We start from the raw sequence: 16,677 nt of genomic DNA on the forward strand, positions 1-16,677 counted from the left end.
ATACATGTACTGCACATTCTTTGTGTGAAGTGATTTACTCCACACTCACCTCAGTGCATTCAACAGTCCCTCCACGCTGTTTGAAGGCTGCTCTTTCAACACCTTGATGCAGCCCTTCATCTGCAAAACACACACACACACACGCATGCATGCGAAAATACAGCTTTAAAAGAAAGGTCACCCCTTTTTGTCCCTCACCCCTGACTGCGATCATGGACAGCCCCATATAAAAAAATATATATATGTGTGAACAATCACAAACCCCTATAGTGCTGTTCCAGGTAGATTAAGGTGCACCACATTATGTGGAGATATTAGAATCATCCAGCTTGCTCATTTCCATAAACTGAAAGCCGGGACTGATGATGTCAAGCTCCAAAAATGCCAAATAAGCACCTTAAATGTAGTCCACCTGAGCACTATATTGCAAGTCTTCTAAAGTCATACAATAGCATTTATGTGAGGAACTGAGAAATATTTAAGCCGTTATTTACTGAAAATCCCTGCAGATCTCAAATGTCTCCTGCATTCAAAAACACTACCAGTAAAAAGGTTGGAATAAATATATTTTTGAAAGAAGTCTTTCTTTCTCGCCATCTGCAATAATTTGATCATACATACAAAACAGTAATATTGTGAAACGCTGTTACAATTTTAAAGATTTTTTTTCTGATATATTTCAGCATTGGCATCATAAGAATACATTTTATTTCAAAATATATTAAAATGGAAAACTATTATTTTTAAATTTTTACTTGCAACCTTGGTGTTGGTGAGCATGAGAAATCTTAATTTTTCAACATTTTTGAACGGTAGTGTATATTTAAATATGACATGCAAAGATGTGTAGTTGATGCACATGATATTTCAGACCTGCAGCAGAGGGTTAAGATTTTCAGTAAGTAATGTCATTTTTACTACATCACACAAAGCTAAAATACGGCTATGGCACTGCTTCAACAAAATTGTGCACAATTTGAACCGGTTTTAAGCAGTCCCCGTTCACTTTCATTCTATGAAAAAGAGTGAATATTCTGCCTAACATCATCTTTTATGTTCTGCAGAAGAAGAAGAAAAAATACAGGTTTGAAATGACATGAGAGTGAGTACATGGGTGAACTACTGTACGAGAGCAGTTCAATAATATAATATTCTCAAAATATGCAGCAGTTGAATCTGCCTGAAGACACTCTAGCCACACTTAAATGTATGAGTTTCCTTGCATTAAACAAACAAAATACAATCTGCAAACCAATTATGCTTTTCCATAGCCTATAGCTATAAACTAACTATTGGTTTTGATATCAAGTCTCCTCAAGATATAGTTCACATTAACTGTGAATGTGATCTATTAAAAGTTGACATCCAGAAAGTGTCCATACTTTTTTAACAGTAATGTTTTTTTTTGGAAAGTGTCTTTTTACTTTGATATTTTAATATACCATATAATGCAATGAATGACATTCATACATTTTTAAGGTTCACTGTATCTTAAATAAATAAGTTGGTCTTACATCAATCTTGGAGGTCTTGGCAAAGGCACCCACTGGATGAACGTGGTCATAAAGGATGATGACACCCACCATCACACGCATGCAGAACAGCATGGTGTCTGTGTTAGTGAAACGGCACCGGTACTCCCTTGGGACAGGACATAGCGATCATTTTAAACAAAAATTAACCTATTCTGGATAACTGACATGAATAAAAACTCTAATAATTGCATTCTTTTATTGGGAAGACGTTGAATCAGATGAACTTACGGAGTCTCCAGCATGACACGGCACACACAGGCCATAGTGCTCAGGCAATCTGTTGTGTCCTCGATTGGCAAAGTCTTATTCTGCAACATGCATGTGAATCAAGACCAGTAAGAGCCTCTAGAGGGCGACAACATTTATGTTTTCTACATTTACAGAAGATTTGGGCTGTGTTCGAAATTTTCCCTATACCCTCATTCACTATTCCCTACATTAATCCACTAATATAGTCCACTAGTAGGAGTGAATAAAAACGAGTGAGTGAATTTGGACACTGAGTGAGCCGGAAGGGCTGCCACTTTTGCATAGTTGTGCTTAGCAAACTGGCCGCTCCAGTAGTAATGAAAAGATTTATCTTGAACTCTGTCATGGAAACTAGCATGTATAAATCTTAATTAAACAATAATCAATTAAAAAGGAATTTATACCTGTATGATATTACACTGCACCCACATTGGACTAGCGGTTTGGAAAATGGATGGATGGATGATTCAGCTGCGGGTGCCATCTTCTGGCGTCTTCCAGTGCATTATGGGTATTCTCTTACCGTTGAGCGTACATCGATTATACACACGTTATTGCGATGCAATGTGGGAGTGAATGAGTGCTCTTGATAATGTCCACCGTGGTTTCGGAAACCACTACAAACGGCTGTTTCCTCAAATAGTGCCCTATTTAAGGGTAAAGGGGGTGATTTCAGACACAGCCTCTGTGAAAACCTTACTTACCTCGGACACAAACTTAGTCGTGGCATTGCTCAGGGTTTTGAGCATGGGTGTGGCTTCAGCGTAGAAGAGCGACATCCGATTGGCCATTTCATTATTTACTTCATTCTCAGCTTCTAACTGTAATGCAAATGGAAATGTTACTTCAGATGTTTCGGTTGCATATAAAGGCTTCTTTTTTAAGTAACGCATTCACTAACCTCCACATGCAAATGTAATCTCTGCTCAGACATTTATAAAATTCTCAAATGGTTATTTTTGGGGTTGTTCAACTGTAGGTTGCTAGTTGGTGTTCTGCACTATTTTTCATTTTGATTTGTCGTTTTCATTGAAAACGGATGTGCTCCTTTGCAGAACCTGATTTCACCTAGTGCAACATGTTCTTGGATCAACATCTTTGTTGATCCTGGAACAACATTCCTTTCTACCAATCAGATTTGAGGGACAAGTTTACTGTTTATATCAAGTTTAGGCTCACAACCAAGGCTACAGTAGGTGCTTCTACATCAGTGTTATTCATCCATCATTTCCCTCTCATTTTAGAGATCACTTATAGGCTCAGGGGTAGTTATGATTAGGACTACATTTTGGACAGGAATGTTGTTCCAGGATCAACAAAATATGTTGACCAAGGAACGTGTCTAACTCAGTGGTAGAGTGAGCAATTCTATAGTAATGTCGATTTCAGCAGATCGTTGATCTTACCTGCTGGTTGTTCAGACGATTCCTGCTGATGGTCCTCCTATAGTAGCTGAAGTCATTCTGTATGGCTGGATTTGTCATCTAGTAGTAAAGACAGGATTTAGATCAAAGCAGTCTTCAGTGCATATTATTTCTCAGACAAAGAGAAGGGCTTTTCACACTTGAAATAGTTAACCCTGGGTCATTCTAAACCCTGGGTAAATGGAGTCCTGAGTTATCTTGCTTCACGCTTCACACTGCTTAAACTTTATGGGTTAACAATTAATCCTGGTTATTTAGCTATTATTATAACATTATATTCCTAAACACTTGGGTTAACATTCTTATCTGCATATTTGCGGTGTCAGTGTCATTGATTCTACGAATGCAGCACTTGACCAGTTGTAGAGTCGAAGTTGTGTTCGAAATCACCCCCTATACCCTCATTCACTCTTCCCTACATTACTCCACTAATATAGTTCCCTTAAAAGAGTGAATGAACACGAGTGAGCGAATTCGGACATTGAGAGCTGTTTAATAATCGTTTGAAACTTAGCATACTGGCTACTTCAGTAGTAATGAAAAGATTCAGCGTGGAACCTAGCATGTTTAAATCTTAATTAAACAATAATCAATTCAAAAGGAATTTTTCCCTGTTTGATATTACACTGTACCCACATGTACAAGTTTGGAAAATGGATGGATGGATGATTCAGCTGCGGGCGTCATCTTCTGGCGAGAGGTGGGAATTAATTTGGCGCGACTGTCACAGTGCATTATGGGTATTCTCTAGCCGTTGAGTGTACATTGGTTGTACACTCGTTATTGCAGTGCATTGTGGGATTGAATAAGTGCACTCGATGATGTCTACTATGGTTTCGGACACCACTACTAATGATTTTTCCCTCAAATAGTGCCCTATTTAAGGGTATAGGAGGGCGATTTCGGACACAGCCGGAGTGGTGCAGGGATGACATTAAAACCCAGAAGACTAATTCCCCAGTGGTTCCCTCAAGATTTTCCTATGGGTTTTGACGTAAATATAAGGCATGCAATTAATTTTCGGTTGCTAAGCATCTAACATTCTAACACCGTATTCGTTCCACACTGTACACGTTTGGCACCGTAATGCGGGTTTGGCAACTCCAGAGCAGGGTTTTATAATCCCAGGTAAAAAGCAGTGCTAACCCGCTACTGTGGAATGTTCCTTAATGCATGGTTTATAACAATGATAACCCGGGTTTAAGCGCAGAATGAAAAGCCCTAGAATGTACTAGGGAGAATTTGGAGAATTATTTCTTAAATGTCCATCCTCTAGGGTGCATTTTAGAGACAAACCAGCTAATAGTGTTGTCATTTAGACATTTTGCTTGACGTGACTCTCAGAGAACATCAGTGTGAAGAGGCTTGACTGAGTGCAGGGCTGAATATTTTAGCAGAACTCATGCCACATGAAATCAAAGAGAGTAATGCGTGAGAAACACTCACTTTAAGCTCATCAAAGCTGAGAGTGAAGTGCAGGATTTCTGCGAACTGTTTGGCGAGGGCCTGCTCTCTCTCCAGATGCTGCATGGGAGCGTAGGGTGGGCTAGTTAGGGCCTCCAATAGACTGCGCAGGGCGTTTTCTGCGAAGAGATAATTGATTACAGATTTTTACAGTAATTTTTTTTGTAGCAATTCGTTTTTTCAAATTCATTCACATTGAATACTGTTGTCATCCCTCAAGTTTTCCTAAGCTTTTTATCATCTCTTCACTCTCTCCCACACATCTAACCTTTAATCAAATTTGTAATCCACGCAGCATAATGTACCAATAGCGCAGCACTGCAATGTATTTAATCTCCATGGTTACCAGCACAACAGTTATCATTGTTACCTCTAACGCCTCTCTTTTGTATTTTTGTAATTGCTGCAGTTTATCACAAGAACCTGTAATCCTATCAGTGTTGCCTAGATACTGAAGACCGTTGGAATCCGCAGCTGATGCAAGCATTAATGACTCCAAACTGCAGTATATGACCATGATCACAAATGCTGGTTGCTTTTAAAATTCCAGTTCATTTTAAAACCTCTAATGTATTAATAAATGATAAAATGAGTGACTGACATGACAAATGTATCATGCATGGATGCAGATATTGATGAATATAGGTTTAAATTAGTGCTGTCAAATCGATTAACCATGATTAATCACATCTAACATAAAAGTTTGTAAATGTGTGTGTATGTATGTGTGTATATATATATATATATATATATGTGTGTGTGTGTGTGTGTGTGTGTGTGTGTACTGTGCAAAAGTCTTAGGCACATTAGTTTTTTCACAAAAAAAAATGGTTTTAAGCCAGTTATTTATATATTTTGCTTTAGTGTGTCAGTAGGAAATATCAGTTTACATTTCCAAACATTCCTTTTGCCATTATTGTAATAATCCAGTACATACGATTTTTGTATGCACAAGGAGTCTGACAACAGCTGGTATGATTACATGAAGAAACAGAAAAAACTGACAGAAGAAAAGCTACGCGAAAAACAATGTGCAAGTGTACAGAGGACAAAAGCTGTTTCAAACGCAAAGGGTGGTCACACCAAACATTGATTTGATATAGTTAATAGAAGGTAATTGATAAATAAAATCTATTTATTACATTATTTTTTGAAAGCATCAACAGTCTTAGCGTTTTTACACACGTGCCTAAAACTTTTCACAGTACTGTAGCTTTGCAATATAGGTTTCTTCAAGCCTCTTGGAGATGATGCCGCAGTTTTTCTGGATTTAGTTTCTCTGTTTCTTCATGTAATCCCAGATGGACTCAATGATAGTCAGATCAGATCTCATGTGGAGCACACCGGCTGTTGTCAGACTCCTTGTGCATACAAAAATCTCACTGAATTATGGCAAAAAGGAATGTTTTGACTTTTGACTTTTGTGGAAAATTATATGTGATCTTCGTCTGACTTCTTTTAAAAACATTTAAAAAAAAGTCTTACTGGCTCAAGTCAACTTTTGAATGGTAATATATATGACCACTCTGTGGCATTATTGATCTATCAGAAGCAAATATTCCAGAGAGACAAGTCATAAGCAGTGTTATTGCAGTATCATCAGTATTATCACTGCATTAATGTTATCTAATGACAGTGAATTTATGCTGTAGATCTGTGCTGTACGTCTTACCGGTGTAAAAGGTGATGATCCACAGGGCAAGTTTTTGAGCAATGATGCTGTCAACGGGCAACCGGATGAGACACAGGGCCCACGACCGATCTAAATTATCCAGATAGAAATGTATTGCCCATTTTCAATGGGAAAGTGCCCAAGCAACAATCACTCTGCAAGATTGCCCAGCAACATTGCTCAAAAAGTTGCCCTGTGTATCATCACCTTTAGCGTATGTTTCCTGTTTGGTGACTAAAAGACGTACAGCTACACCATCAGAGCTTAGCCATCTCTGAATGTCATAGTATGCCTAAGCATGTCTCCAGAGGAGCTATCCTTTCCTCTCATGAAATATGCAGCAGCCCTACTATAAATAAGGAGCTGATATGTTTTATCTGGAGACCTACCGAGAAACCTGACTCTATTAGCCGGGGACCAGATATTGCGGATGGCAGGATGTGTTGAATAGGGTGGAGCCTCTTTTTCTCATGAGTCACTGCGATGCCATAGTTCGGCAGGGAAGGCTTATCTGCATGTTATCTGTCAGGCCAAAGATCTGCGTTTCTCACTAGTCAGCACTGCTGTGAAAAAAGAGGCAGGCGATCGACTATTGCAAACTGAGTTTACTGAATTGTCAGCCTCCTCTAGGTTCTGCTGCCACGGTTGCCATGCCAACTCTTTGTGAGGTCAGCTGCAGAGGAGGACAGAAACGGATGCTTGCACCACTCGTTGTACGCACGGTCAGCGCGTTGGTTGACTCGTGCATGCAAGGCCCATTATATGACTATAAAAAAAGACAACTGAAAAAAAAAAATGGCCACCCACTTACCTAGCCTGAGAGAAAATTCATAAAATCTCTTGAGCTTGGCCACAAGAGGGCAGACTGCATTCCAGGCTTTCTCCTGCAACTGGAGGTCATTGGGGTTCTGAATCGCCTGGAGAGAAAGGACGAGCAGGAACACTTGAGACCGACAGTCAAACAAAATTATTCATTTACATTGACTAAACTCAAGGTCATTTGTATACTTTTAAATGAATTTACACTGTATGCTGTAGGGCTTCTTCAGCCATGTGAAACATTCACAGCTGAATAACTCCTGCGCAGAATGATTCAAACCAACAAACCTGCTTAAACTAATGCCTTATAATGCCTATGTGCTTTATAATAGGCTTGGGATGAATAATTCTTAGCAGTTGTTTTTCTAATAAAGCAACACCACTAATGTCACTTTATTTTAAGGTGACGCTGTTACATTGTACTTATTCAGATAAGTACTGAGTAATATGAATTAACTACATGTACTTACTATAGAGTTAGGGTTTGGCTTAGGGTTAGTTGCTTGTAATTATGCATAATTTACTGTTGTTATTATTATGGTAAGTACATGTAGTAACGTGTAACTACATCACCTTAAATTAAAGTGTTGCCGAAATGTATACTTTATTCAGCAAAGATGCATTAAATGATCAAAAGTGACAGTAAAAACATTTGTCACAAACTAGTTCTAGTTCAAATAAAAGCTATTCTTGAATCCTGAAAAAAGATGTATCATGGTTTCCACAAAAATATTAAGCAACATTGATAATAATAAGAAATTATTCTTGAGCAGCAAATCATGATTTCTGAAGGATCATGTTACACTGATAACTGGAGTAATGGCTGCTGAAAATTAAGTTTTGCCATCATAGGAGTAAATTACATTTTAAAATATATTAAAATGGAAGACAGTTATTTGAAATTGTTATACTATTTAAATTTATTTTTTGATAATAATAAATATAGCCTTGACTAGCATAAGAGACTTCTTTCAAAAAAAATAAAAATAATTTACTGCACCCAAACTTTCCAACGGTAGTGTATATATTATGTAATAAATAAAACCGATACATTTATCAAATTTTCCATTAGTGATTTGCAAAAGATTTTCCAGTTTAAAACAATTCATACAATTGTACTGGACAATAATTCAAATCATTGTTGAGAAGATGTATGCTTACAATAATAGCCTGGAGGGTGATGAAATAAAATTCATACTTGATTCCAGAATGGGAATTCAAGATGGGCTTTTTTAACTTGAATGAGTAAGCAACTACTCAGAACACCCTAGCACCCTAGTTTTGCACAGGTAAACACCACACATTTTCTTCAGAAAATGTAACATTTTTGAGTCATAGCCCTACCTCTCTTATTTCTTGTCCTGCTCCATTGTAAGACTGTAATTCTGCCAGTATCCCATGGGCCTCTTCCAGCACAGCACTAACCTGGTTATACACGGCTGTCTCGGCCTCTGTGGGCTGAGCATCTGTGGGCAGAAATCAGTTTGAGTCAGTCAAAATGTGATAGTCAAATGCCAAAACGATAAACCTTTTTCAATTCCTCGCTCGGCCTACCTGAGTTTCATATATCACCTCTGTCACACTGTCAAACTATTGTCCTATTGGGTAAAAGTTATGTTTTGGATCAACTAGACTGTGTTCAACCAGTCAAGTCAGAGTTACATCTAAAAACTGGAAAATTAATTGAAATAAAGCTTCATGGTGTGAGTTAATATGGCGCTAACATTGAATTATCATCTTTCTTTGGCACCCGGAGGGGGAAGCTCTTTCCAACGGGCTTTGAAAGTTAGGAACCATAAATCCATGTGGATTAATCTGGTAATGATGATGGTGTAATTGTGAGTCAGAAGTACATGAGGAGGATTTAGGTTGTGTCGGTGTATGTTAGGATTTGCTGGGCTTGATATCAACAGCTCTAGTGGGAAGTGTCGACGAAAGGCCACGGCCAGTGAAGCGGCTCCATGTGGAGTTGCTGGCGAGGCTAGGATGGGTTTTAAAGAGTCGTGTCAGCTTCCAACACAGCGAGTGTCACAGACATTTGATTAATAAGCCGATGATAGGAGGCAGGAAAGCAAAGGCAAACGAATACCCTACAGAATATCGCCCCCTGGTGGACATCCATTTCGATGGTGGACCTCTCCATTTAGCTTTTAGTTTTCAACCACAGGATACACTCTGGTAAATAAAGCTTTCAAAAAGGGGGTTTTCACAGCGATTCCATTTGTTTCCCCAATGAGCCTTTCAGTGTACAATTCTTTATTTTTATTTTATGTTTTTTTTTAATAGTGGAAAGATCATTTTAATAATCTAAATAACCATTTTCCACTTTAACAAACCTTTAGTGCATGGGAAAGGTTCTATGGATATTGAAGGTACTTCATGGAACCATAGACGCCAATAAAGAACTTTATTTTTAAGAGTGTAAGCAGTGTAAAAACTGCAGCGAAGGGCATCTTGTGTAGTGCTGTCATTAAAAGTCTTTCCTAGATCAGATTTCTTAGTCTCCCCAAGCCTCTGTACGATAAGTGATCCTTGTGGAGCAGGGGTCTCTTTGCCTAATTTATAAGTGCCTTATACCGTATCCAAACGGAGGGGCTGTAATGTATATAGATGTTTGTGCTATCAGCTGAGCAACACACACACACACACACACACACACACACACACACACACACACACACACACACACACACACACACACACACTACACTTCAGTGTAATTGCCAGTGGCTCCTCCCAATCATGTCACCTCCGGGTCTGCTTGCTCAGCCTGCCTGTGATCTTCAAAGAACAGAGTGTGTGAAGACTAACATCAGTGCTACAGTGGTACTGTAATGTTTGCTTTCCCTTTTGCACACCTTTTGGTTCATCACTTGTATCAGCAATTCAGTAAAACTGATCTGATCTTGAGCTTAAAGCCTATTTCCACAAAAGCCTTGTTTTTGTGTCTTGAATTTGAGATATAATAATTGTATGAATGCCATTAGTGGCACAGTAACCCCATTTTAGAGCTAAGGAAATGTAAACCAGTGCTGTGTAACAGAGGTGATCATTGATTTACAGTCACAAATTCAAAAAGCCAAGATCAGGTGAGCGGCTGTTGTCCAAATGTTTTGCTTGTGTAACGTTTTGATATTACTTCTTTATATTTCATGGATTCTGCTATAGGGTCAATGACAAGTAAGAATTGTCAAGATTTAGTTTAAAACACATGTGCCATGAAATGTAATATTTGTGTTCTTGTTGATTAGATGTTTTCAGTTTGACTTTTGGCGATCTAAATGTTTTGCCTTCACTTTGCAGGACGTGTGCGGCACACTTGACCTGAACCAAGCTTGCTATGTCTTTAAAACGTCAAATTATCTGATATTTTTAAGAAACTTGCTCCAAAGTTATGAAAGTATACAGGGGTCGTTGATGTGATTATAATTCGTTTTATCTCGTTTCATGAAAACAACTTGGCTTCCTGCATGTTGTTTACACCAATTATAACATTTAATCATATTCAATTATGTTAATAATGTTAATGTTAATAACATAAAATATTTTAATTATAATAGCTTCACTGCTTTTTAAGAAATGATTAAAGATTATGCCAAATTATTGTTATTTAGAAATTTCTCTTATTATGATCTTAGGTCATTTACACCACTGAGACATTTTTTACTTTAAGCCCCACAAATAAATATCAAAATGAATTTTAATGTAGAAATTGAACAAATGTCCATCATAGAAGAGGTGTATTTAAGTCAATTAATCAATACATTGGGAAGAAAATGAACATGTGTCATTGACTCTATAGTGAATCACAACCAAAGGCATTAAACTGTATGGCTTGTGTCACTTTAAGAACATCCCCTGCCAATTTAAATATTCTTTAGAGGAAGGAAAGCCTGCATTTCATGGTATAGACTGGACAACAACCGCTCTAAGTCTTCCGGGTTCTCACACTTGAAGGACAGGTGTTTTATTTCCTCCATAAACATAGGAGATGTTAGGCATGTAGCTGTTAGAGGTGTCATAAAAGGAAGAATTACTCAGGAGAGAGAGGTAAGGGTTAAAAGGGAACACGACATCAGAGAAAGGAAATTGAGGCTCCCCTTTCAAAAAGCAGCTTCTATTTCCACTTCCTTAAATCCTCAAACTGGTTAATAATGCATCCACACACACATCCAGATGTACAAGGACATACTGGAACAGATTATGGCGCCAACACACTTTACAAGTCTGCAAAGTTTTGGGCGAAAAAGAGGAGATAAGTTAAGTGTTATGTGATTATTTCCATCCCACTCTAACTGCTGAAAAAAGCGTGGCATTCGTACGACGACCTTTAGTTCAGCGGATCGGAGTCGACCTGGAGATAAGCGCAAAAAAAAAAGGCACGTCACAAATTGAGGTCACCGAAAAACCCCTTGAATGCCAAGCATTGATGCACAAACAGAGGGATGGCGGAGAAAAGGAAGTGAAAATGTAGAGGATAACGAATGAGGAGGAACCGTGATGAGAAGGGAAAGAAAAGCAAACTCAAAACATAAAAAGCTGATGGTCTCACGTTCAAAGTCAAGGAAAACTATTGGGCCATGCTCAAGATCGGTGCAAGCCAGCAGTTTCAGGAGATTTCCCATGATCCCCCTGGAACAGAGAGAAGGGAGAAGCATGTGGGTCATGGGAGGTGTGGCAGACGTGTCTCTGGTGTTGGGTGTGTGTTCGTGTGAATGTGCGTGGTGTCTGGGGATGATGGGGTCGGGCGTATAGGGTTTGGGATGGACTTTCGCTGTCGCTCCGGACACGAGAGATTCTCGGGTGATGTTAATATGGTCACTTGGATCACACTGAAACTCTTTCTTTCTGCTCCCTTTCTATACATGAGGGGAAATGAATGAACTTTTGGTTGGCTTCTACATTAAGAGAGAAAAAAGAAATAGTTTCCAAATACAAAAGTCTGTCTTAATCTACCTAGAGGATGCATTTATATCTGCTCCAACCCTGATACCTCCATCTCCAATCACACACATATACATCTGAGCACACGTACACACACTGTACACCAGCGAAACACTTACTTTCAAAATCCAGGAAAAAATGAGGACAGTTCTCTAAATCCTTGCCAAGGACTTTAATGAGGTTCCCCATGGCCGGCAAACCTGGGCAAGGAAGACAAATACATACAGTACAAAGAAATACAACCTAGATTATATTCATTAGCAAGAATTCTAGACTGTCAGTGTGTGTTTTCACTGTAAAAGCACTGGATGATTTCATATGCTGTAGTAAGAGGCCAGAATGTATATTGTGAAATGCTGGAAAAGAAAAAAATGATGCTAGTTTTCTCATGCGGTATGTAGCGAAAATACTATTTGTGTCAGCATCAGCAAAATGAACGTTTTGACAAAACATTGAGTGATATATAACTTTGGTTTAAATATTTGGTGCGTGAACAAGAATAAGTTGTTGAATTTTCCTAGTTTTTCTTGGCTGTCAAAAATTGTATGCATGCATTCAAAGATGTTTGTGGTATCTGTCAGGAGTTTTTAAATAATAAAGCACACAAGACAGGAGTAGCGAACTTCATCCATCTTGTTTACTCTTCCGTTCTCCACACATTACGTCATTACTGAGCAGTTCAGACTTCACAACCTATTTTCCCATTTTTTTAAAGAACAGAATATAACATCAGAGTTGCGCCAACAATGCAAACACATCCACACAGATCTAGAACAACACATCAGATCTAAAGGCTGGCCCACACTAAAAGGTTTGGATGAAATCGTTATGCTTCCATCTGCTTGCTTTCTGATTTGGTATAGTTTTGTTCCACGTGACAATCTACAGAGTGCATGAGTGTTTGTTCTCTGGGTTACCCCCACACAACAGGATTTCTGATCATAAATATCCAACATGTTACGAATTCGTACGATTTGTCTAAAGCCATGTGACAGGTAGGTTTAGGGGCGCGGTCAGGTGTAGGTCATTCGTATGAATTCGTATGAATTAGTCACCTCGTAAAATTTGTACGAATTGCCATGAAATTGGGTTGGCTCTGACGTTCTTCCGAGCAGATTCCTCACTCTTAACACACCTCACACCACAAGAAAATCTGATAAGATAATCTGAAGTCTAGATTTTCGAACATCCCGTTTAGGTCTAGTGGTATGAGTGTGTGTATGAGCAGTGTTTTCAGCTGGAGTTGTTGGTGTGTATGGAAATGCAGTGAGATGGGAAGCATTCCATGTCTTTCCATCACTTAGTCTTTTGACACTTTCTGTGTCCCTTTCTGTGTGAACATGCAAGGGGTTCCGTACCCTCACTTTATCCCCATCCTGGAAACAATGAGGACGAGCACCCCACTTAGCATCAGTGTACTTTTTCACTTTGTGTTACAGCTGCGTAACTCTTCGGCGAAACAGTCATGTCAGTTGGTGAGTGCGGAGCACATAGACTGTACGTAGAGTGAAATGGCGGCCCCACAGAGAGTAGCAGACGGCTAGTTTTTGGTGCACAGGTGTGACGGTTTCATCCATCTGTATGCAGTGTATAAAGTTTTTAGCACATCCAAACTCAGTTGACTCATCAACAGTGTGCTGAAAGACTGGCACAGGAGAAGCAATCATAGGAAAGGCGTTAGGATGCAGGACTTGATTGTTTTCCTCGCATGCAATGCAGACAGGTCCCTCTCCATGAGTGGTGTCCCTTTGTCCACAATGAAAAATGTATCAGGTACTGGGTGGTCATGTACGGAGACATTCGATGACAGATACCTAACCACTGGAATTTGGGCTTTTGAATGCGTCACAAATCTGACTGGGTTTCAGTTACTGAAATGGTATGTAAGTGCTGTAGGGCAGGATAGATACGGAAGATTCACTGTCAACCACCAAATCAACCACCAAACTGGCCTGCTATAACAGCTCTGTCCAGTGTAAGATCAGTTTCCAGTAAAAGTCTCTCACGTATTCGTGGGCGAAGCACATTCTCTACTAACTGATTGCGTATCATTCCTTCAGTACTGGCTCTGAACTCACATGAAACAACAAGCTCTCGCAAAGCTACAATGTACTGTAATGTCTCATGAAGTACCTGACAGCGTTTATGGAAGTAACAAAGTCACGAAATAGGCATTCAGTGCATCCATACATCTTACATGTGTTAGGCAAAGAGTAGAAAATCCATTGTCCCTCTGTACCGAGGCATTGAAGCAGTACAGCCCTTTGTCTTTTGTCCGGCCATGCATACCTTGTGTCATCAATAACCCATAGAGATCATTTTCAAAAATCCGAAGCCGGCTCACTGGGGTAAGGCAGGAATAAACTCAGGAAAGGCACGTTAGCAACAACCATCTTCGTGACCAACACGACCAAGGAAAAAATGCCTAAGCCTCATCGCCAATTTGTGGTGTCTGTCAGGAGTTATTAAGTAATGAAGCACACGAGACAGGAGTAGCGAACTTCATCCATCTTTAAGCGAAATTGCTATGTGACATGATACAATAATAGAAAATCAGTTATGTTGAGCAGGATTTTGTGCCAATGAGATTTCACTGTGGGTGGGGGCTACCCAGCGTGACAAAACGTCTTGTTGCTTGTCGCATTCACTGCTGGTTTGGACAAAAACATGCTTTTGGTGCTTATTGCTTTATTATATTGCATTTGGTTAGAACATTGTTGTAATATCAACATAACTGTTCTGTTTGTTCAGTTTGTTCAATCTGCATATGCTAAATATCAATTCCAGCTGGTAATGGACACCAAATGTTGCAGCTTATCTTGGTAATAGCTTGCATGAGAGGAATAATTCTGGACACAATGCTATCTAGAAACATTCAAATAATAAAATAGCTGGATTATCATGGCATTGATAATAGCACAAACCTATCATTTCCCAAGGGACACAAATGTGCAAATGGGCAGTGTTTGAAATAAGATTAGAAATAAGAATCTGACTGTTTCATATTTCGCCTTCTATATCTTCCATATCAAGCCCTATCCTTTGCGTATAGCACACAAGGCAAAGATGGCTCCTCTCAGCCTGTTTATCACTTAAGAGGCAGTATCACCCCCTTCTGCCTGTCTCCTGGCAACCACCAGTAGAGCCCTGTTTCCATGGCTGGACCACATTGCCTCTGCCGTCTATCTGAGGCTTTCATAAGCTACCAGCCAAATCCAAGTCTAAAGTATACAACAGTCTATTAGAAGACCTCAAACAATCTGTCTGTCTGTCTGTATGTCTGTCTGTCTGCCTGTCATCTATCTATCTATCTGTCTATCTATCTGTCTGTCTGTCTGTCTACTGAGTAAGTAAACTGTGAAGTAAACCTCAGTTCCATCAACCGTGTCTAACCAAAGCTCTCACTCAGGAAAGTGTCAACCTGCAATTAAACTTCTGCAGCTGTCATGTCAACAAAAAAATCACACAGCTTGACATATATGACTGTCGATTACTTACCAGCCAACAAATGTTTGCCTTCCCTCTTCCAACTTTCCTTAAAGCCTCACTGTGCTAGTCTTCTCCGTTTCCCACTCCTATCTCAGTCTCTTCCTCCCAGTACTCCTCCTCCAGAGCTGTCCCTGAGCCCAGCTGTGAAGAGTCCGTCTTAATGCGGTCGGTGCCGTACAGCCCCACAGGAACTCTCTCAGCCTTACCAACGGTCCCCTCTGCAGCTCTGCGTTCAACATCGCTCTGCTCTTTTCACACTTCTCTTTTTCTGACTGCTATTTAAAGGCAGGGCTTCATTTAAAAGAGCCTGGTTAAACCGTTTCTCTGTGGTGCCACTGTGTGTGTACGCTTGGTTTTGATAGGGTAAGAGGTTAGAGAAAAGGTGGCTTGAACTAGTGCATGGGTTTAACGATGCCTTGAACTCTCTAGCTGCAGTTTCCTGTGTACGAAACATCTCCTCTACTGAGTTTAAAAAAAGCACTGTTGTTTTGGGCTCTGCAATAAGAGAAAGTACCCAGTCTTTTTGCTATTTTCTGGTTTGAAATGAACGGTATATTAAAATTTGGGTTTGGGTTTAATCTAAAAAAGAAAGACAATTCAATAAAGCTGATTTTGTAGAACTAAATATTGAGAACAGAGCCCCAGTGTACTTAGTTATTAGGAAGTGACCCTGGTGGAAGCTTGTTGGGCTGACCAAAAAAAAACAAAAAAAATGATTGCAACTGACTGAGGTAGAAACTAAACTGAAAATCTTGTGCTTACAGCAATATCACACTGTCTCTTTCTGGTCTGTTCAGACTAGTCCAGACCTGGTCAGGGAAATGCATATTTATTGTAATATCAAATCCAGGATGTTGCATAACTTTAACAGTAAAGCTTTTGTCTCAAATATCTGTTCATGATTTTATTACTGCGTATAAAGAGATGAACGGACGAAACGGATGCCTATAAATGTTTCTGCATGGCATCTGTTCATAGGCTATTTTTTGTTGGAGTTGTGACTCTGCTGTTTGTGCTGAAACCGATAAGAAAATCTGCACCATCACAAAGTGGGCAGACGGAATACAGTTGCTTTCAGACA

The 16,677-nt window shown here is 39.4% G+C and overlaps 1 protein-coding gene across 4 annotated transcripts in view; it reads right to left on the reverse strand.

The window, feature by feature from the left end:
- Positions 1 to 16,677, reverse strand: part of fam49al (family with sequence similarity 49 member A, like) — a 43,003-nt gene that overhangs the window by 17,877 nt on the left and 8,449 nt on the right. Inside the window, exons 1-11 of one of the 4 annotated variants that reach the window (XM_082186916.1) lie at positions 15,606 to 16,664; positions 12,227 to 12,307; positions 11,716 to 11,795; positions 8,508 to 8,629; positions 7,156 to 7,261; positions 4,655 to 4,791; positions 3,191 to 3,268; positions 2,489 to 2,605; positions 1,764 to 1,843; positions 1,515 to 1,641; positions 50 to 120 (exon numbers count right to left, since the gene is read on the reverse strand). In XM_082186916.1, the coding sequence (XP_082043042.1) occupies positions 50 to 120; positions 1,515 to 1,641; positions 1,764 to 1,843; positions 2,489 to 2,605; positions 3,191 to 3,268; positions 4,655 to 4,791; positions 7,156 to 7,261; positions 8,508 to 8,629; positions 11,716 to 11,788 (911 nt within the window). In that variant the 5' untranslated portion in view covers positions 11,789 to 11,795; positions 12,227 to 12,307; positions 15,606 to 16,664. Of the gene's footprint in view, positions 1 to 49; positions 121 to 1,514; positions 1,642 to 1,763; positions 1,844 to 2,488; positions 2,606 to 3,190; positions 3,269 to 4,654; positions 4,792 to 7,155; positions 7,262 to 8,507; positions 8,630 to 11,715; positions 11,796 to 12,226; positions 12,308 to 15,605; positions 16,665 to 16,677 lie in introns of those variants that run through there. The other 3 variants (XM_082186917.1, XM_082186918.1, XM_082186919.1) reach the window with 3 other exon arrangements.

The sequence above is a fragment of the Leuciscus leuciscus genome (assembly GCF_965113295.1).
Source record: "Leuciscus leuciscus genome assembly, chromosome: 12".
NCBI classification, from domain to species: domain Eukaryota; kingdom Metazoa; phylum Chordata; class Actinopteri; order Cypriniformes; family Leuciscidae; genus Leuciscus; species Leuciscus leuciscus.